This window comes from Clinocottus analis, unplaced genomic scaffold, assembly GCF_023055335.1.
Source record: "Clinocottus analis isolate CAN_PGR_092001 unplaced genomic scaffold, fCliAna1.0.p SCAF_8, whole genome shotgun sequence".
NCBI classification, from domain to species: Eukaryota; Metazoa; Chordata; class Actinopteri; order Perciformes; family Cottidae; genus Clinocottus; species Clinocottus analis.
The window spans coordinates 11046528-11068361 of NW_027176240.1; the positions used below are offsets into that span (position 1 = coordinate 11046528).

At 40.8% G+C, this 21834-nt stretch overlaps 1 protein-coding gene across 4 annotated transcripts in view; it reads right to left on the bottom strand.

The window, feature by feature from the left end:
• LOC137779524 (A-type potassium channel modulatory protein KCNIP2) overlaps positions 1-21834 on the bottom strand; it is an 81963-nt gene that overhangs the window by 18042 nt on the left and 42087 nt on the right. Inside the window, exons 1-2 of one of the 4 annotated variants that reach the window (XM_068567373.1) lie at positions 3671-4479; positions 3319-3571 (exon numbers count right to left, since the gene is read on the bottom strand). The exons of the other annotated variants lie outside the window; for them this stretch is intronic. Coding sequence (XP_068423474.1) covers positions 3319-3424 — 106 coding nt within the window. The 5' untranslated portion in view covers positions 3425-3571; positions 3671-4479. Of the gene's footprint in view, positions 1-3318; positions 3572-3670; positions 4480-21834 lie in introns of those variants that run through there. 4 annotated transcript variants of the gene reach the window in all.

Here is a 21834-nt window from a genome sequence, read left to right on the forward strand (position 1 = left end):
AGACACCTATTATGATCTGGTGCTATCCATCATCATAATTAGCTGCCCTCAAAGATGCTTTGAGTTTATCTTACACATTAATATGGGCAATGCTAAACAGCATTAGCGTTAACAAACACATCTTGAGCTGCTGTGTCAATCTGAACGGAAAGCGAATACACTGCTGATGTTTAGCATAATGTTCTGTGTGTTCACCCTCTTAGTTTGCTGTGCAATATATAGTTTCCAAATCCAGCAATCCAGCCCATTGTATCACATCCATTTCAATAATAAACACAAATGTCAACCTCATGGTGGTACATCAAGAAAAGTCAAGAGATTTTGAAATGATTCACTGAATAAGTGAAAAAGTGCCGGGAGAGGAAAGTCAGGTTAATTCACCAGAGATCTTGAGTATTGTAGCAAATTTCATGGCAATCCATCCAATAGTTAGAAACTCACATTGCAATCCAGAGAGCCATAGCACAAGCATCAATAATTCATAGCAAACAGTGGATCTAGTCTGTGCTCTACAACAGTCATGCACAAAGACACAGGAAATGTTAACAGGTTTGCCAAATAAATGAGCAGAATTGCTGTCGTCCAGTAGTCAACCTTTATATCTGCTGCACACCATTGAGCCACATGGAGGAGCTGGGATGTTCGTATTATTGTGATAATTGAAAAGTAAACAGGTGGGAGATCCAGTGAATGCTTTTAGAACAAGACAAATGTGGTGAAAGGAACATCAGGCAGGCCGCCATCCAACTCAGATAATCCCATTGTACAAGAACGCTTCAATTTCGACCCCATAAACCTCTCAGGAAAACTCTCCATCCATTAACCATTGGCTTTAAATCTATCGGAGCCCAGTAAACCTGCAGACGAGCGTGCACCTCACACATACTGTAGGCATCATCCTAACTTCTTTTTTCCTCTTTTGCTCGAGAACACAACAGTATGTGCACGTTGTGTGTCTCTATGTGTGTATTTCATCAGCATGAGGTCATTTACACAGCTCATTTGAATGGGAGTCTCACAGTCTCTCTGTTTTACTCGTCTCGCTCCGTCTCACTAGAAAATGACTGGGAAGGAGCCCACCAAGAGGGAGAAAAGGGGCACTTTCAACCACTACTCATATTTTATTCTATATTCTTACCCCAAAACTGACAGAAATGAAGACACTTATTTAACTACCATTGCAAACTTGTGTTATTACTGTGTTACTTGTGTTATTCTTGTAAAGCCACAGTAAAGGGGGAAAGGGTTTCCGTCAAAGTTTACAACCAGTAACTAACTACTACTTGCTGTCAAGTCAACTCATGTCAGCAGATCGATATCCTACGAGAAGTAAATGAAAGACACACACACACACCGCCACACAAGCAGCCAACACAAGGCTCCACTATTAAATTCAGCACGTCAAGCAAAATGAAAGAATCTGTCTCGTGGAAGAGGGAATCTGGCCTGGCAGAGAATTATTATGAAAGAGGAAAGATTACACATGATTGTTTTACAGTTTCACACAGAAACACATGGTCAAAATAGATTGCTTGACTAATGACATCATGACACCACCAGTATTTTAGGCAAACAGAGGCATGTGTGTATCAAGTGTGTGTCACGTGTCCTTATGTGGATTGTGCATTAGTTACAAGCCTTCTAGTGAACGCATGACTCTGCAGATGGCACAGACACTGTATTACTCAGACTAAGTTCCTCCATTAAAGAGAAAATTCATTAGCTTAAGTACCCTCGGGGGAGTTAGTACACACACAGACACACACACACACACACACACACACACACACACACACACACACACACACACACACACATACACACACAGATATTACTCCTGCCATATTCGATAAAGAATAGTCAACATATAGTGAAATACTGATGCTCATACTATGTATTAATAGAGCCTGAATGTGTGTGTGTGTGTGTGTGTGTGTGTGTGTGTGTGTGTGTGTGTGTGTGTGTGTGTGTGTGTGTGTGTGTGTGTGTGTGTGTGTGTGTGTGTGTGTGTGCTTATTTGTGAGTTTATGCATGCATATACACACCACAGCTTTGCAAAGGGACATTTTTTTTGTCAAAGCTTGTGGCACACTTTGACTACTGAGTGCAATCCAGCAGATGCTTCAGAGATGAAGAAAGTCTCATCCCAAATAATCTACCAGAACAAATTGGTAACATTTGAACACATGGCAATGATTAACTGACTCGACTGCATGCTTTCCTTGACATGGTGACTCAAAATGAGAAGAGGAGCCGATTCTTTACATAAAAAGAAAACCAAAGTTCCTGTCAGAGTGCAGCTTTTACCAGATGCCCAACGTGTACAGGGCACTCTGAGCAATGAGCAGAGTGAAACAAAAACACAATGGCGATAACAATCACATCTTCCCTGTTGTCATGAAAAGAGAACAGATAAGCGAGTGTGAACAAGGTAAGTAGATTGAACTTCGGGGGGACAAAGCACGGGTCATCCAGATAAGACAAACAAGGCCGTGGTGCGTGGTGACAGATCTTGGGGGACAAGTCCCTTTTCAGTCAAACCTTCATTTACAGGCAGAGTGTTGTGTTGTAAAAGCACCATTCAGTAAAACTATAATTACACATCCGTAAACTGAGCATATGGTTGACCGCTGATGAACCACAAATCAATGAGGGCTTCTGTCTTTTTTGACATTTTGACAGTTTTAATGTAAAATAAATCCCTTAGTGAAACTGAATTATGTTTCTCAAATCACACTCCCGTCAACCAAAAAGCATGTTATATTTTCTGTTTCTGTCTTTAAACAGCTCCATGAAGCTAATAGGAGCACTGAGAGTGAGGATGACATTCCCTCAGTGAGACACGTTTCTCTACACAGCACTCAGGCCCACTTTGTCCATAGTGTTATTGATTAAAGGGTAAAAGCACACACCCCATGGGCAGGCCTCACACACAGCTAAAGTTACTCTGTGTGTGTGTGTGTGTGTGTGTGTGTGTGTGTGTGTGTGTGAGAGAGAGAGAGAGAGAGAGAGAGAGAGAGAGAAGGAGGGAGACATTGAGACCGACAGACAGAGAGAGGAAGAGAGGGGGAGAGACAGTCAGACGTAAAGGGAGAGAGAGAGGGGGAGAGAGAGTTACATGGCCAACAGTTGCACTGGTAACCTAAACTCTCAGACAGGCCTGCAGCCCACTCAAGACCCGACTAAATGGGCACTGCAGATAAAAGTACCAACGTCTCAGCTCATGCACACACTCGAAAAAACACCCACCCCACCTATAAACATTTAATTTTACTGCCCCGTTATTAAACCATTAAATCTCAGGAAAAAACACATTACCTTCCCATCCGACTGGCTCGAACATCCCAAACTGCTCCAGCACTTTGATGAAGAGACCCATCACCACCAGCACAGCCATCACCTCCAAGCCATCAATACTGAACATCCTGGGAGACCGCTGTCTGTCATTGCCCAGCACTGCGCCACCGAGCCAGGTCGGGTCGGGCCAGCGACTGAACACCCGTCCAACTGTAGCTCAGCCGAGTCAACTTCCACCTACTTCCTCACTTTCATCCACTTCGATCTAAGTGTTCTGATTTAAGAATACGAGACAGACAACACAAATATGTTAACTACAACAGAAACAAGAAAGAAAAAAAAAGCAGCCTGGCTCGACAGGCGTTTCTCTCACCCAAAACCTGGCCCCAGGCAACTCCTCTTAATCCCTGTTGGAGGCCATGCTGGGACTACAGGCTGCAACACAGAGCTCCAGATTGCCACAACACCTGTGCTAAAGTTGAAGTTTTTCTTCTTCTTCTTTTCCTTTCCTCTCTTTCTTCTTCTTCCAACCCCCCGTTGAGTAATGGCAACTTGGGATGTGCTGCGCAGGCTAGTCCTTTGGCAGTGGCTGTCTGGAAGCGAGTGTTGTGAGGGGGAAAGAGGGAGCGAGGGAGGGAGAGGCGGCAGATCAACAGAGGGGGAGACGATGGGATAGAAAATGAGAGAGAGAGAGAGAGAGAGACATGCACATACACACACACACACACACACACACACACACACGCCACACACACACACACACACACACACACACACACACACACACACTGTTTGGTTGGGGGAGAGTTGAGGTATGCCCTCCCTCTCCAGTGACATTACCTTCATTGATTTGCCTAATGTGGTTTCCTTGGTAACTGGAAGAGAGCGTTAAAAGCCATATTTAAGTACCGGTAATGGAAAGAAACTATATTTATGTTTATCTGAATGCAAGTTCCAAATCAAATGTGTGTTTTCACTGTATGGAGAGAGATAGGTGCATCTGTTTTGGAGCCGGTGTGCCTGCCGGTCGATGCAATGTCTCATTGACTTTTTAAATGTTTATGAGATGATGCAAAAGCCTTTTTGGCTTCGTTACAGAAATAGACTCTCAATACAACAACTTTTTAGATACATCCAGTAGCTTTTGGTGATGATGTTACTGTGTCCAAGAGAAAAATCTATCTTGCAAGTAATAAAATGTGAATTTATACATATCTTCAGCTTCAATAAAAATAACTTTATGAATCAATGCCTCTTGAATTCAGTGATCATCTTTGTTGCAACAACACTTTTGAGCTCCGTCTGAAAGTGTTCCCTGTTCACCATATATCATGTTTGCCTTTTTGTTGTCTTATCTTTTTGTCAAGTGAGAGGTGTTGTAGTTTTTAAGAATTTTTCTATGAACCCCACAATGCACTAACCTACCAAGAAGAAAACAAGAAAAGATCATTTCAAACTGCTGGATGGCGACAAAAACCCTGCTACAGTTATTTGGGTGATTTTGTACCTGACATAAGAAATGTGTGAATGAGTCAATAGTCAATCAGAGAACGATTTTGCACGCATCAATTACAGCAATGGCAAAGAGCAAGAAGAGCCTTTCACACACATTTCCTCTTTACAGCTATCACCAATAGTTGTAGTGAGACCGTGAAACCTTTGAACTCATACCCAGTTCATACACGTTTCAGGTCTTTCCTTTAAAATGAAAATAATAACCCTAACGACTAATACCAGCAGAACCATATTCACTATCACATCCAAGGAGGCGTCGAGTAATGTGATAATTACCTGTGTTATGAATACCTTCAGTCAGTCATAAGGTGTTTTTGTGATAGTTCTGACAAGAAACTGCTGCGATTGTTAGCCACCATCCAAGGGTCTGCCCCTCCCACCACGACTCCCAGGGAGGGTATCGCTTCTCCTAATGTTACAAAAATAAATGGGATGTTCACTCTTTGTCTTATTCTCCCACTGTGTTCTCCCTTTCTGAATCCTGGGAGAGAGGAAACGGTTGTGAGTCTAGACAAATGCATCCACTCCTGCTGTTGTTTGTCTTTGTTGACATTCTTGTTCCTACATTTTCAACATGGCTACACAGAAGCATGCCTCATTACGGAGAAGTCTGTCACACAAACAGCATCCCCAAGAGCCACATGGGTCCATGTACACTCACACGCATAGACAAATGAGTCAGACAAGGACAGGAAACCTAACCTTATGTCATGTCGCTCTTCTCAAACACGGTGTGGATGCAAACAAACACGTCCACCACCGGGGTTTTGTAATGTAATGTAAGGGTAATGTATACCCGCTGTATTCAAGTTGAGCTCCCATTGCAAACATGGACAATGTCAACAGAGAAATATTGAACCACACACTCACAAACGAAACGGAGAGAAGAAGAAATCCGAGCTTGGCTTGTTGGTTAAAAATGATTTTTCTGCCCTCTTATTTATTGAAGGGTTGTCGTTCGAGGGGAGAAACAGAGAGGTGGAGGGAAAGAAGGAGCGAGCCAGGCTGCTGCATGATGCTGGTATGGGAGAGTAATGAGACAGAAGATAAGACAGACAGAAACAGAACATGAAGCAACAAAGGAAGCACAAACTAAAAAAGCCGACGAACGACGAAGGTCAAGCCCCTCTGTGTGGCGATCTGCAAAGCACAGAGGGAAGAGGCATCTATTCTTTATTACCCGCCAGCATCTCTGCTCTCCTGGAGGATTTTTCAGCTCATTCTGACTGTCATGATAGAAAATTGGACCTGCAGATGTGTCCTTTACGTTTCTCCTCCCCTATTTATCCTCTATTCTTCATCATAGTTACACCGACAGAGCCGAGGTCGATGGAAAGAAAGGACAATTGTCTGAATCTGAAAGTTCAATTAAGTTAGAAAACTCAGTAAACAGGTCTGTTTACTGTATAATTTAGAGCCGTTCACCAGCAATTGAGAGCAAATAGCTTTTGGAAAATTCTAAACAAATGAGCAGACAGTTATCGCCTCCTGCTTTCCCTCTGCAGATCCACAGGACACGATCGTCTAGGAATGGTTTCCAGCCCAAAGTGCATTTCAATCTTCAGACTGTAGTAAGTTGTAGCTCTGAAATACAAATAGCACATCAGGTCAATGTTTTACTTGTATGTATGACCAATGTATTTAATCTCTGAATCCTCTAATATGTGCATGGGCATTACTTATGTGTGACAGTACTGTCAGAACAATATATTCCTGCTAAATTCTTGACCACACCTCTTAATGAGGCATTTAATCGAAAGAACAAATTAAAATAGAATAACAAAATCAAATGATAAGAAAATCAACAATTTTAGATTACAGTGTGTTAGTGCAAAAACTGCTTTGGTACTTGCTCTAGCTCGAGGAGACCTATTTTTTGGGGAAATGTATTTATTGCACAGCGTGTACCAGCAGTAAATTAGAGATTCACTTTCTTCTGCATCTTAACAGACAGTGGAACGGCACCAAAGTAAATTATAATTCATTTTCGGCCTACCGGCGAAAGTATAATATTATTTTATTTTGAAATATTAGAGGGAGAGTGTTGCAGGCTTTTTAAATAAAGGGGAGAGTCAAAAGAAAGTATTAACAACAATACGGAGGATACTGCTTTCTCAAAATGTAAAAAGATATGATTTAGCCCCTTTCCCCACCCAAATGACCTTTAAACAGTCCAATAAATACAGAGTTCTTCAGGTTCCTCTCCTGACCCTGATGCCTGTGTGCCCTGGTAAGACAACTCAGACCAATGAAGTTCTTCAAAGTGAAAAAAAATATCTTCACACAAATGTGTTCTCTATCTTTTCTCTCCGATATGACCAATCATATTAGACTATCAGAGTCACTCAGCTCTAAAAACAAAACACAAATTACCTCATATCCTCTCTTTCCCTTCTGGCCCCTATTGATTTTTCCAAATTCTTCCTGCTGCTAAATATACACTGTAAGAGATGCTGTCGTACGTGAGCACTGACGGGAAGGCAGTCAATTGCTAAACTCAGGAGAGTGTTGTTCACATTTGTGCTGATGTGTTCATGGGTTTCATGACAAACTGTAAAGTAAAAGGCTTTATTTACCTTCTTTTTGCACCGGTTATATATCCTGGCTTCGGGGGAATGTTATGAAACAGTGATTTGTCATCTCAGATAGACGGTTTGTGACTTGAAGCGGTGGAGGATTTATGACAGAATTTAGGCCTGCAGCGTTCTTAACTTGTCATACAAAGAAATACATTTTTCCACAGCGATGAAGGTCTAAAAACTTCATGGCAATAAAAGCTGCTACGGTTGTGTCGTGCTGTATCGATCATTGCATGTTGAATGATCTAATCCACAGAATGTGCAACTTGGAGAACAAGACTATTGATCCCTGCTTCAATAAAGCTTGACCGACCATGCTAAAGTGAGAAAACCTCACAAATACAAGCACACAGAAAATCAATGGCAAATTATTCGTAAAAAAAAGACCTCATAACAAATGTTACAAGTACTGAAAATCCCCCTCCATCCGTCCCTCGTAGCTGTCTTCCACATGATGATAGAGCGTCACGTGAGGGCTGGAATGAGCAGACAGACTTGAAATCACCAAATCAACAAGACAGATGTCTTGCCAGAAATGTTGTCTTTGCGTTGCATGACACTGCCACACAGGCAATCAATGCAGACATAATACAACGAGATAGGAGAGACGGTTCGACTGGAAACTAAAGGAGGGAGCGTTTTTTAAGTCCTGGTCAGCTAGACTGGGACATCTAGTGGGCACAAAGGGCAAATCACAGACGTAGTGTCATTATTTAAATTGTTTGAAAAAGGGCAAACAGCGCCACATTCATTCATTGTAGATCTTTTTTTCATCCCAACTCTTCGACACACATTTACGCATTTACAAGAGAATATCCAACTTCATCCCAATACCTTCAATTTTGAGGTACTTGTACTTTACTTGAGCATTCATATTCACTTATATATACTTATATAATCTGCTATAATTCTTATACAATTCAGATTCATTTAATTAATTAAAATATAATCTACAAAGTACTTATTATGTATTCCATTTGAAAATGTTAATACTTTACTATAATTCAAATTAAATAAGAAAATGTGCGTGGAATGGGCTGCATAATGACTAGTTTTAAAATGTTGTACTTTATATGTCATGACTTTTTAGTAATTCTACACTGTGGTTTACAGTAAGTAAAAGATCTGAGTACTTCATCCACCACTGATGTACAGCAGTACACATGAACAAACACACAACGTCATGCACCGCCTGGCAAGTGTTGTTTTACCCTCATGATCGAGCTTCTATTGGAAATGTTTACAAAAGAAAAGCAGCTTGCTATCAACTAGACATTCAACAGGTCTGAATGAGGTCCGTCATGTATGTATAGTTTGTGCTGTGACAGTGTATCTTATAAAGTAGTGTTACTGTGCTCCATGAGAAGACACAATAGTTGTTGAGTAGCGACATGGGTGGGCCGGCACAGCATACAAACAACAACGCAGCTACAGCAAATATCAACACAGCTGGTAAGAGATATACGGATAACAATGTAGTATATATTTTTTGACGCTGGAAGCGCACACCTAGTACAAAAACAGCAAGGTTCAAAACAAGCAATGTATTATTTATGCCACGAATTCAATGCAGAGAAAATTTCCCAGTGCTGGATGGCTATAAATCTACTGGGAGAAAAGAAAGAGAATGGGAAAGAAGGTTGAGAGGGAAGACAGTCAGACCAGCAGACTGTGAGACAGGGGTGAGAATTACAGCATAACAAAAGGAGCGAGTCTGGATTGTGGAAATACTATAGAAAGGTGAGGGTGCATTAGGAAAGAAGGTATCTTAAAATAGAAATGTATTGAGAAAATCACCTTGAATACACATCAGGGTCACAGGATGTTCAGTCAAACAAGTGCAACTTCAATCAACCTCCACTAGAGGTCAGTGTAGATTAAAGTATGTCCATACATTTTAAAGGCACAATCAGACTTGAATGTGCACAGGATGTCCTGGTAGACGGCCCTATTTGCGACTTTCAAATGTTCGGTACATATCCATTAAACTGATAAAAGCACGCAGCAGTTTTGAGCTAGTGCCAAGTCTGTTACACCATCAAAGCAATAAGTCCTTAGCTTCACCTTTAATAGAACAGTGCAGCCTGGCACAGAGCCGAGTGCTCTGGTGGTTGGAGAGATGACAACTGAAGAGTTACAGGTTTATGTGCTTCAAAAGGTAAAAGATCTTCAAAAAAGACCTTGAGCTGTGCAGTACCCTGACGTGGCTAACCTGCAGCAAAATGCCTGACTTTAAAATCAATCTAAAAATCCCCCTGAAATACTGCATGTGCACATGTGCCGTCACTGCCTCTGTGAAATAAACCAACTGTCAAATGAATTCATCATTTTGACTGATCAGTCGAGTTAAGGACAAGTATTGTTGCTCTGCGCCATAGTCCGTCCCTTTGAATTTTAATGAATGTCTCATTTGAAAACAGGACAATCTCAACAAACCTGTGCTGACGCTGCGCTGATTCACTAATCAAAAGGGACAAAATGCTAAAGGACAAATGTGCCTGTACTGCACACACAAAACTCTGCAAAGTCACTGAGGGTGGATGGCATGCTAGTGATGAGCAAGCATAAAATGGAAGAAAAAAAACACACACACACACACACACAAGATGAACATCAGCAATCAGTACCGATGCGTGGGGTGATTTGTGTATAAGTCAATCTGTGCAATCAGTTGTTTACATAAGGGAAAGAAATATAATAACAGTGCAGGAGATTATTACAATGTTTAATCGGAGAGGAGAGGACACAGGAAAGGAGAGGAGAGGACACAGGAAAGGAGTGAAAGCTGTGATTGTCTCTGACAGCCAGGCCCAGTCTAACGCTCCTTTGTGTTAAAGCTGTCAACTGTCACCAGCGAGAGTGGGCAGGAGAGAAATAGACACAACACATAGCATCAATTCCCCAGTTTTGGACACACACACACACACACACACACACACACACACACACACACACACACACACACACACACAAACACACACACACGTCTATTCATCTTCACTCTGTTCCATGTATTGGTAAAACTGACAAAAACAGGCACTCCCATCTCATTTATATTGTGAAGCTGAATGTATTGATCCAGCATCTATACAGCACACACGGTAACAAACACATACAGCATATGCTTCTCTGCACATACAGTTGAGTTTTTGTGCTGCTGTCTCTCTGATATTAGCAGATCTTGTGGACAAACCTCATTACCATGGTTGTGCATGCTATGGTGCCTGCATGCATGCAGAGTGGGGTTAGAGGAGCTGCACGTCTCCCAGAGGATGTATTCTAATCGTTCTCCCATCTTTGAAGTAAACATAGTTGTCTGAAGAGATTTCTATTTTTAGGCTGTATCAATCATTCCTTGCCAGCAGGAATATGATGGGTCATTGCCATGATCAATGATTGTCTGCAAGTTTTCTAACTATTGACCTCTTTGTTTGTTTACTCATGGGACCGATCGTCTGTCCTCTGTGTCCGTATTTAGCTCATAACATTTTTAAAGTGAACTAGTCTCTCCAGGATTGGATCATTCAAATTAATTTAACACATTTCCTTGTAGTCTTTAGCCTTGCAGACATGTTTCTGCCTCCATCCTAATATGCTGCAGGTGAACTGTTTGTGGTGCTCAAAGCATTGAAAAATTACTTTAAAAGAGCAGCTTTTCTTGTGATGAAACATGTCTTCATTCCAATCCATGGACCCCATTGTAACTAGTTTTCATTGGAGTTACTTTCTCATGAAGAAATGCTGTAGCGCCTATAAAACCTGTTGACAGCGAGCTCTGTGGCTTATCCAGGGTAACAAGGACACTGATTTAGTGAGAAGGTGTTGAATTTTGAAATGTTTCAAATAAATTGTATTATATTTGAATCCATTGTATGTGTGCGTGTGTGTGTGTGTGTGTGTGTGTGTGTGTGTGTGTGTGTGTGTGTGTGTGTGTGTGTGTGTGTGTGTGTGTGTGTTTAAACACAGTTAAACCAAAGGGGGCCCTAAATGTATGAGGTATTATTAGCAACACAATAGTTTACTCTACAGTAAGCAGTAGATAGAGACTCACCATCATCTTGCATTATAAGAGACAGCTATAAAGTGACCTTTCACACTAACTAACATAATGCAGAGCTTTGCATTGAGGGATTGTTGGCAGAAAGTTGTGTACAAGCAATACTGTTCTAGTCTATTGTCATAATGTGGAAGTGTAATAGACGACTTTATAGTGGATGAATTTAAACAAATAGAAGTCAAACAGTCAAACAAAATGCTGTACAATAAATACAGTTGGTTCTATAGTGAATAAAATAAATAGGGAGCAATTTGAGACACGGTCTATGTGACATGTGAAATAAAGTTTTTCTCACATCATAATCCGTCAATACGCAGTAAAATATGCAATCGGGCCATCGGTATTCAAGCTCTCTGTTCGCCGATCCATGACGTTACACTGTGAACAACCAATCGGTGTTGAAATGGAGAGCATGTAAAGTGGCTAATGGACAAAAACCAAAAGGTGCTGTGAATTGTGTACCTTTATGAAAAAAAAACACTAAAAATGACTATAACAAAGTAAAAGGAAACATTTCCAAGAGAAATTATTGGAAGGTGGCAAAAAATCCTGGAGCCTTGTAGACCAGGGCCCTAGTCCTCGTACCTGGCTCACTGAGTTAGCCGGATCATTTTGAGAGATAAGATGACACAGGTCAGGCTTTTCAGGTCCACGAAGCAAGTTTGGAAAAATCACTATAGCAACACATCGAAAGCCATTAACCTTCTCCGGGACAGGTTGAGTGAAGTTCACTGGATAAGTTGGCCACTCCCACCGGACAAAAAGCAGCTCCCTTCCTCACTGATGAAGGAGCAATATTCGTTAGATTAGTTTCAAAGGGAAAGAGTTCTTCCAGATCGACTTCCTGTACGAGCGCTATCGATTCTGCCAAAAAGGAATAATTTATTTACGAAACCTTCTGGAGTCGTAAATTGAACACCACACGGTGCAGCTGAGCATTGACCGTCCCACATACTGTACACACGCTGCATACAGACGGTATCACAGAGTAGCTTACAAGAAACTTGTAGATGTGTTGAAAGCACTCGTCATTATATGACACAGTGTTATTAGTACACCATACATATCATCATATCATCATTGTAGAACATGATGAAGGTGGACCCTTGATAAGAATAAAGATATATATATATATATATATATATATATATATATATATATATATATATATGCCGAGTAAGCAGGTGCCAAAATTCCGGGAAACTTACACACGCACACGCACACGCGCGCACACACACACACACACACACACACACACACACCCACACACACACACACACACTGTGATGTTGCTTTTGTCATATGCTCCTTCTTCACAAAGGCAGGTAGGAACGCGGGTCATGACGTGTTACACAGTGTGGAGTGGGCCTCCACAGCTAAAAATAGAACTGAGAGGAATCAGATTTGGAGAACCGGAGGTTGGAACTGATGAGAGCACACATACCCGTGTGTGTGTGTGTGTGTGTGTGTGTGTGTGTGTGTGTGTGTGTGTGTGTGTGTGTGTGTGTGTGTGTGTGTGTGCGTGTGCGCACACACAAAAATGGCATGGAATCTGAGGAAATGGAGACGGACTGACATCATGCCGACTCCAGAGATGGACAGAGCAGAATGGGGGCAGACTGAACGCATCTCTACGATTGATAGGAGGGTCTGAGGTGAGAAAACTAGGGAGGAGCGGCACCGCAGTGCTGATGAAATTATTAGTTGTGATGTGAACGATGATGACAAGGGAACAAAGGTAAACTCAAGATGTAATGGCACAATATATATGGTATTCATGAGTGCTCTGAACATGCAATCTTTCAAGGGCATCACAGTATTAATAACACATGAAACACGTGTGTGTGTGTGTGTGTGTGTGTGTGTGTGTGTGTGTGTGTGTGTGTGTGTGTGTGTGTGTGTGCGTGTGTGTGTGTGTGTGTGCGTGTGCGCTACATCACTGGTGTAGTGTATATTCTGGTTTCCATATGAATCTGATTTGAATATATTTTACTTGCACCAAGGACACAAGGACATGTCTACTGGAGCCAATTAGATAGCTATATATAGCAGACCCTGGGAATGGACAAAGTGCAGTGTATTTATATTTCATAACAAGACAAACATGTTTAAATACATTTTAAAAAACTACCAACTACTCATACACACTACTTGTTGCTTTAATATTATAGATTTAATCAACAGTGCTAATCTGGAACCTGCTGCTCATCCTCAAGGTAATACATTCGCCTTTCATGTGCCCTTATATCTACAAAGCAAATAAATCACTTTTATCCATTCTTACACAAGCCTGTTGTGACTACAACGCATACATTTTTCACACAATTTAGAAGAATTTCATTTAAAACCGTAAAACGATTCCCCCCAATTTTTTTGATAAGAGTAAAAGGTTCTTTCATATGGATACAAAACCATGTTCTGTTTCCTGTGTGTGTCTGTATCACGTCTTTCTAAAAACACTCAGACAAAGTCTTTAAATGACATATCACCTCACAACTTTGACAGCCACCCAGAGGCATGGTTACACACACACACACACACACACACACACACACACACACACACACACACACACACAAATATATTTTTGGAGCCCACAACTGGCTGACAGACATCAAGTTGATGCAGCGTGAAAAGATGACAGACAAGTGCCACTCGAGAAATTGACGAGCGAGTGACACATTTACAGTACGAGAGAGAAGAGAGACAGTATTGCGTTATTGTCAATCAAGAACGGCGCTGATGAAGTATCTCAGCGGGGCTTGACATATTTAATCATCTATTTCATTATTAATTTAATACGTGCGTTGCTTGTAATTTTATTGTGCCTTTATTCATCTGGGAAAAGTTTTGCAACCCCACAACCATCACGATCACAAAGATTATTCACGAGATCGATCCTTTGCTCGTGAGGAATGCACTTTGAGTTGTTTTTTCATAAATATCTGAATTTGTTAGTTTTTTCACTGTACGACAAAGTTATTTTTTTTTACAACAATCCTGACATGCCATGAGAGTGAGTTTTACATGAAGTCTGAGGATGAATAAATACGAGGGAAGCAGTGTGGGAGATCATTGTTTACACCAACATTTCAGAGACTATGGACACATTCTGCTCGTTCCATCTCCAGCACCCTCTCTTCTTCAGATTTCTCCTTCTGCCTGATTGGGTGACCTCCTGTTTAACTTCTTTTCTCTTTTCATGCATCAGTACACTGGAACACACTCTTATCACCTCAATCCTTTTCCTCTCTCACCCTCTTCTCACTCTTTTTTGCTCCCTCTCTGTCATGTCGACAAGAAGTCCACAGCACAGCCTCTCAAGGTCGTCCCTGTCTGAGGGCTGGCGTCCTCATGCCTGGATGGCTGACTGGAACAGGCAGCTCCGACCCAGTTGGGGACCTTCGGACTCTTAGTGCCTCTGACCACCAGCCTCCCTGGTGGATAGGCCTGATGTGCATGCTTTCTTTGTTCCCATCCACTGCTGTCCATTACAAAGAGTATGACCCGGCAAGAGAAAGACCAAAGGAAGAAAATAAAAGAAGTAAAAAAAGAGGTTCCTTTAAATAAGTCCCAAATGCTTATGAGGTTTCTTTCTCTCTAATATTCTAAATTACTGTATTTTACATTGGCATATATCCATGGTACAAGGTACTGTTTTACTCTTTGCTCTGTTTGAGCAGTGATTTAAACTCTGCACACATCAAACAACCACACAGAGGTTGCCTGTGGATGTGGAGCTCTCTCATCTTCCCGGTGGACTGAAGTAAAGTATGTTCATGGTGAGAAAACAACACAGACCGAGACTGACAAAACAGCGGATTATTATTCAGATCACTGCCACCATTTTTCAATTTGTGTCAGAGGCTTTACTTGCTTGGTGTTTTTCTAGCTCCTCTTTGATGGATGAGCTCACAGTCTAATGTTCATATTCATATTTCTTTGTGAGCTTAGCTCCATATTAATAAATACTGCAGTACCCCATAGTGTCAGCCACATGCAGTTTGGTTATTACTGTCTAATACATGTGTCACTACAAAACATCTCTCGCTCCATTAAGCTTATGCATCAGAGGTTCTTAAATCTTGATAGTTCAAAGCATCATTCAAGCTAGTGAATTGATTATTTTAGAAAGACAATTTGAAATGTATAAATATTTTTACAACATTATATTAGGCTGTGGAAGCATTTCTTTATTTTTATAATGGCCAAACAATTTTGGCAGAAATTAATGAATTAGACTGCACCCCTTGAATGTAAAACTTAAAAAAAAAAATCCTGATCCATCCCTGCATGCTCACTCCAATGTTACTTTACATTTCTGGTATTTGTGCCCATTTCTTTTCTATTGAAGCCCTAAAGATGGACGCTCTGTTTCCCTGTGAGCTTCAGCCTCCTGTGGATTCACGGGTCAGAGTTCACTTTTTCAGCTTATCTCACCTTTGACTGCACAGATGTGCCCAGTTGGCCAATAGAAACAGTGGAGACCTTATTAACCAGCTTGTTTCTTCACTAGTCTTAGTGCATTATCACATGACCAGACTAGCTGTACCGTCACTCTCATACACTGTTTGTCATAATCAATATTCTTTAATTATCCACATCAGAGCCATGGCATCATGTCCATTATTGGGGAAGAGTACAGGAACATATAGTTCAGCAGAAGAGAACATAAATAATTAAAGTCATAATTGTATAACATTACATTATACATGTGTATGTGCATACAAGACTTATTCAAGTACACAATTCTATAATCCTTTATCGCAGCACCAGCTATAAGGTGCTCTTCTATGCATTCGGCTGCACAAACAAACCCTAAAGCATTTACTTTGCGGTGAATGTGAAGAGTCAGGTGTCCACATTGTGCTCACGTCCATACAGCAGAATGAGTATAACAGAGAGGCCTCAGGCCTTTAATAGCTTAGATTTATTCACTGCTCTGATAGCTATAGTTAGCAGTAAATTTATCCACCTGCCAAGAGAACTTGTCAACGGAGGATGGAAAATACACTTCCATTTAGTTAGTGAGGCTTTAATGACTGAGGGGCTGGCTGAAAAGAGCTGATTAGAAAATTAATTATTTATCAAAATACTACTAAAAATTTCCACTGAAAACTGAAAAATTGAGAGCAAGTCATTAAGGTGAAAATTGAATGTTCTGAATTTCAAATCAGGGCTCCATCTTTATGTGTGTGTGTGTGTGTGTGTGTGTGTGTGTGTGTGTGTGTGTGTGTGTGTGTGTGTTTGTGTGTGTGTGTGTGTGTGTGTGTGTGTGTGTGTGTGTGTGTGTGTGTGTGTGTGTGTGTGTGTGTGTGTGTTGGGAAAGGCTTCTCACAGCATGTATGATTCAGTGGTGGGGGCTCAAGTGTATCTTTGTCCAATAGAGTCTGAAGGTGATTCATCAATAATAAGGAACGATCAATAACTGCAGGGCCAGTCTGTCTGTTAGTCATTAAGCACAGACTTCTAGTAATCTCCTCTTTCTTTATTTTACACACATTTTATCTATACTTTTCTCTCTATCCATTTGACCAGTGTTAAAGTGGGTAAACTAATAGATGGTTTCTGCTTAATCCTCCCTTTACAGTCTTGTATAACTACAGGCCTCGTTTTACAAACAAATGTAGAGCGTCATGTCATCAGCTTAGTGACATTAATGGATTTGTTTTACAAGTCTGCGTCCTCTTAGCTTTAAAAGATTCACTGGCTGCTGACATCAGATGTATAAGTTAAAAGTTACCAGATCTTCAATATAAAACATTTTCTGATCAATTTCAGTAGTAAAGATGATTCAATATTAATTATATTTGTTGTATCATATAGACTTAGGGGAACCTATAATCCTGATATACATTATAATAGATCATTTGATTAAGTAGTGGCCGTTTCCACCTGTTAACTACAAAAACTCTGTAGCCAGCAAATACATTTAAATACATTGTTCTGTTCATTTAATTGAAACTTTTTAGACAAAGGTAAAGGTTAAAAAGAAAAGACAATGAGTGCCCTGTGGGAGAATCTGTTTTTCCAGCACCGTGGACAGAGATACAGAGAAAAAGAGATTAAACCTAACTCATTTGTCCAGTTTCTTACCATTTCTTTTCCACACACAATAACAAAACACATGAATATATGCAAAACTGTGAAAAAACAAATGTTTTATTCCCACAAATTGACTTTTGACACAAAATATAAAGTGCAAACAGCAGACGATGCAAGCGTCATGGTGTGTACTGTATAGCAGATGCTAATTTGAACACCTGTCCCCAGAAGAGCTTTTATAAAACTAGAGATGATTTGGATTCAGGACAGAGGTAACGCAAACCCTGTCGGATATTTTGCTGAAGCCATGCTGTCACTGAAACAGTAACAAAAAAGTATATTACCAACATATTCAGGATACTTTATGCTACAAATGCTATTAAACATCCTTTGAACACATTCATTTAGCAATACATTAGAGCTACAGTAAAACACAGTATTAAAAGATAAGACATGTCATCTTTAAGAGAATAGTGTTTGGATGCATGTTTGCTTGCTTAATCAACAGAATTAGGAGACGTCACACCTCCATACTCTTCCTTCTTTGGTAGAATATTTTCTGCCCCCATCCATCCTAATAAACCATAAATCAGGCTTTTCAACATTCTTCATAAACCTACGAGTTAGCTCATGTCTCTAATCTGTTATAATTAAGCCAATCAACCAACCAACGATATACAAAGGTTATAGTCAAATCCGGGAGTACTGGGGCAAAAAAGGGCAACAGAGAACAGCAGGATATTAAACAATGATTTAATAAAGAAATGTCCAAAACAAGCAAGTACAAAAGTAGTAACTAAAAATCCAAGAAACAAGAACAGGCAGAATGGGCAAAACCACAGGAAACAGGATGAGGTAGATCAGAGTTTTGCATGAGAGATGCAAACATAGCAGACAGCAGGGAACATACCGACAGGAGTAGGGATACAAACAGATGAACCATCACTGGGGCAGGAGACAAACAATGTTTAAATACACCAGGGAGGTGCAGGTCATTAGACACAGGAAGATTCAATTATGGGCGGGGCAGACAATCACAAGGGCAGGAAGTGCAGGTGATTAGACACAAGAGGATTCAATTAGGGGTGGAGCAGACTATTACAAGGGCAGGAAGTTAAGTGAACAGAGGACACAAGAAGTAAGGAAATTCTAAATAAAATAGGAAACAAACTAAACAAAACCTAGGAACGTGACACTTATCCACACATGGGAAAGCATTGTGGTCTAATTCTGGGGGGATTTACCAATCATAGAAGGAGTTGAGTGAGAAAATGACAATCAAAAATATAAAACCTTACCCTTCAGTTCCCCCGATAAACATTGCCTCCCATTTTTCTCTTCCTTTCTCTCCAACAACCTCTTTCACGCCGAGCGTTGCCTCCTTTAACCCCCCACACTCTCTGCTGCTAATATGAGTTTATTTTTAGCACATCTGAGGTGTGTGTTTCACATCTCTCTCTTAAGGGGGGAGGTGAGGGAGGGATGGAGGTGAAGGGAGCAGAAGTTGAAGGGGTTATACGAAGCTGGCTTGAGAGATGTTACTATACAGGAAGTGTGGAGCAGAAGGGTGTCGGGCTATGAAAGGGACAAGGCTTCCACCTGACAGCCCCGCTGGCACAGCAAACTGACCTACAAGCAACTGAAGATCAGCAGGCCAATCTGAAAGTGCTCTTCTTCAGAGAGAGGAGGTATGACGGGAACAGTCTGCTGCACTGTACCGTTCAATTAGACAGCTCACACCGGCCTTAGCTTTGGGCAAGAACTGAAACGTAATCACATCATTTCTAGCTTCTTGTTTCTCCTGCAGTATCTTTTGAGAGGAAGTCTAAGAGCTGGTCAGAAGTGAGAAGCCTGCAACCGGCTTTAAATCATGTTAAAAGTGGATAGAAATAGCAGAAAGTGCAGACACCACACTGATATAGACACTAGAGTACCTGACTGCAAGAGCAAGCTAGAGTAGTGAATTGATCAGCTTAACGGAGTGAAATGTGAACAGCATGGAGCAGATTAGGGCTAAAACAGTGGGATGAAAGCCAAAGAATACAAAGCATAAGAAAGCAAGCAACAGATACACAGAGGGATTAGTCAGCATACACAGAGTGCACAAATAACTACAAACCAACTGTCGCTCTTTCTTTATTAACTTGATCTGGATTGCCATTGTGTGTGCATGATATTGCCACCATGTGCGTAACAGAGATGCAATGTTTAAAAATAGATCTTCAAAGAGGAACTTTTCCCTGCAAAGGCTCTGACCTTGAACTTCCAAATGAGTTTATTTTTAGGCCATCTTTTTTATCTTGACTGTGACAAATGAGTCAGGAGGTGTCAACAACAGACAAGAATAATCAGTGCAAGCGAGATAATTTAAGTGAGAATCTTCACATGTCTGGCGACAAAACAAGTGTGTTCCTAAAATGAATGTGAGTGCACAGACGTTATATATTTCTGTGTCTATCTTTCCCTTCCCGTCTTCTCACTCTGTCGCTTTCTAACGTTCCATTCCCTCACTTTCAAATCTTTTTCATTAAAACGTCAACAGATTATCAAAAGGCAAAACACATGTCACAACTTGGCATCGCCGCCAGTAAAATAATAATCTCAAATGAAGCGGAACAAAGTCTTTTAAATGAAGACATCTCTCTGTTTCTGCCCCGCAAGTCATACACATTCAAAGCTGCTTCCCGCTGTGTTTTCATATTGCCTATTATGCACTAATATGAGACAACATGCAGCTCAGCCTGGCAGAGTGTGTCCTCTTCACCCCACAGTAAAGCACACGAGCCGGGGACTTTAGCTTGGAGTACCGTAAGTTATCCTTATGGTAATGAACAGCCCCCTTCCCTCTGAGAGTGCCATTACCACACACTGTGATATGGCTTACAGTAGTGGGCCGACACTCCATGCCCGCAAATACAGCAATGCACTCACACACACACACACACACACACACACACACACACACACACACACACACACACACACACACACACACACACACACACACACGTAGCTAACCCCTGCAAGCATCCGTCATCATTTACCATCAAAAGCAGCCTTTGTTTTATTAATTTAGTCTAAAATTGGGTTTAATGTCAATTTTCTTAAAATGAGAGGAAAGTGATGGACAGGTGTGTAATGATATTAGTTTGAGACAAGAAGGAGTGTGATACTGTCAAACTTGATCAACTGTACAGGTGCTGGGGATAAGTTCAGAGGAAAGACACACATACAAAATCCAAACAGGATTAGAAAGTTTTTTTAGAAAGAAATCCAAAATTTGTAGCAGCACTTTCTGACACATATACACATAAAGCTCAAAATATTGAGGCTGGGGCCAAGACTCGGACCGAACATCTTTTATTCATAGCTGAAAGGTTGATAACAAAATCTCTTTGGTACAGCAACGATGGAGCTGCAAAGAGAATCAAACAGCTTGTGGAAATGTACATGTGTCTGTCAATCTAAGCCTGTGTGTGTGTGTGTGTGTGCGTGTGTTTGTGTGTGTGTGTGTGTGTGTGTGTGTGTGTGTGTATGAACCCTCACTGTTGTGGAAGTAGACAAGCCCAAGCAGCAGAATTGTAAATCACAGTGCAAAGTTATAACAGCCTAGCAGAAGCCGAACACCCAGTTTATTTTTGAAAAATGACAAATCCCCTAACAAATTACTCTGAAGAGGGAAATCAATGTGACTAATTCTTGCTCTTATGTGTTCATAAGTATGAAGCTGTTGTGTTAGGAGGTGCATTTTGTAAAATCAATGACTTACAGGAAGTTAGCCACCTGCAGAGAATGAATATGCAGCAATGACCAGCATGTATTGCTGCTCATTACACTGTTACCAAAGACATTAATCTTTAGATAGGAAATATTGATTTAAGACTACTCATTACAAGCTAAAGCAAATTACAAGTCAAAGCGGCAAGTTTGTTTATAGCCAAAAGTTGTTAGGGCACAAGGTGTCGCTCTTTTATTTGATTAGAAAAAACATAGCCGCTCTTTGTCACAGTGGAATTGTGTTATAGAGCAAAAACAGAAGCATAATGCATTCTGGGGGTCAATGCTAAAGTATGCAGAGCTGTAAACATATAGACAACAAGGTCAAACTAGGTTGATCGATAATGATGCATTGTGATTACTGGTGCATTGTGAAGGCAATGGAAAAGGACAAACAATGACTGTTTGACCCGTCAAACACAGGTGTAACCACCTTTAGGTCTGTCAGCAACAGAATCAAAGGCCTTTCCATGGATGCAATGTTTTGAACTTTGTGTTTCTTCATCATGAGGGCAGTATGTGGTATCAGTACAAAATAAATAGTTAAAGAGCATAACACAGACA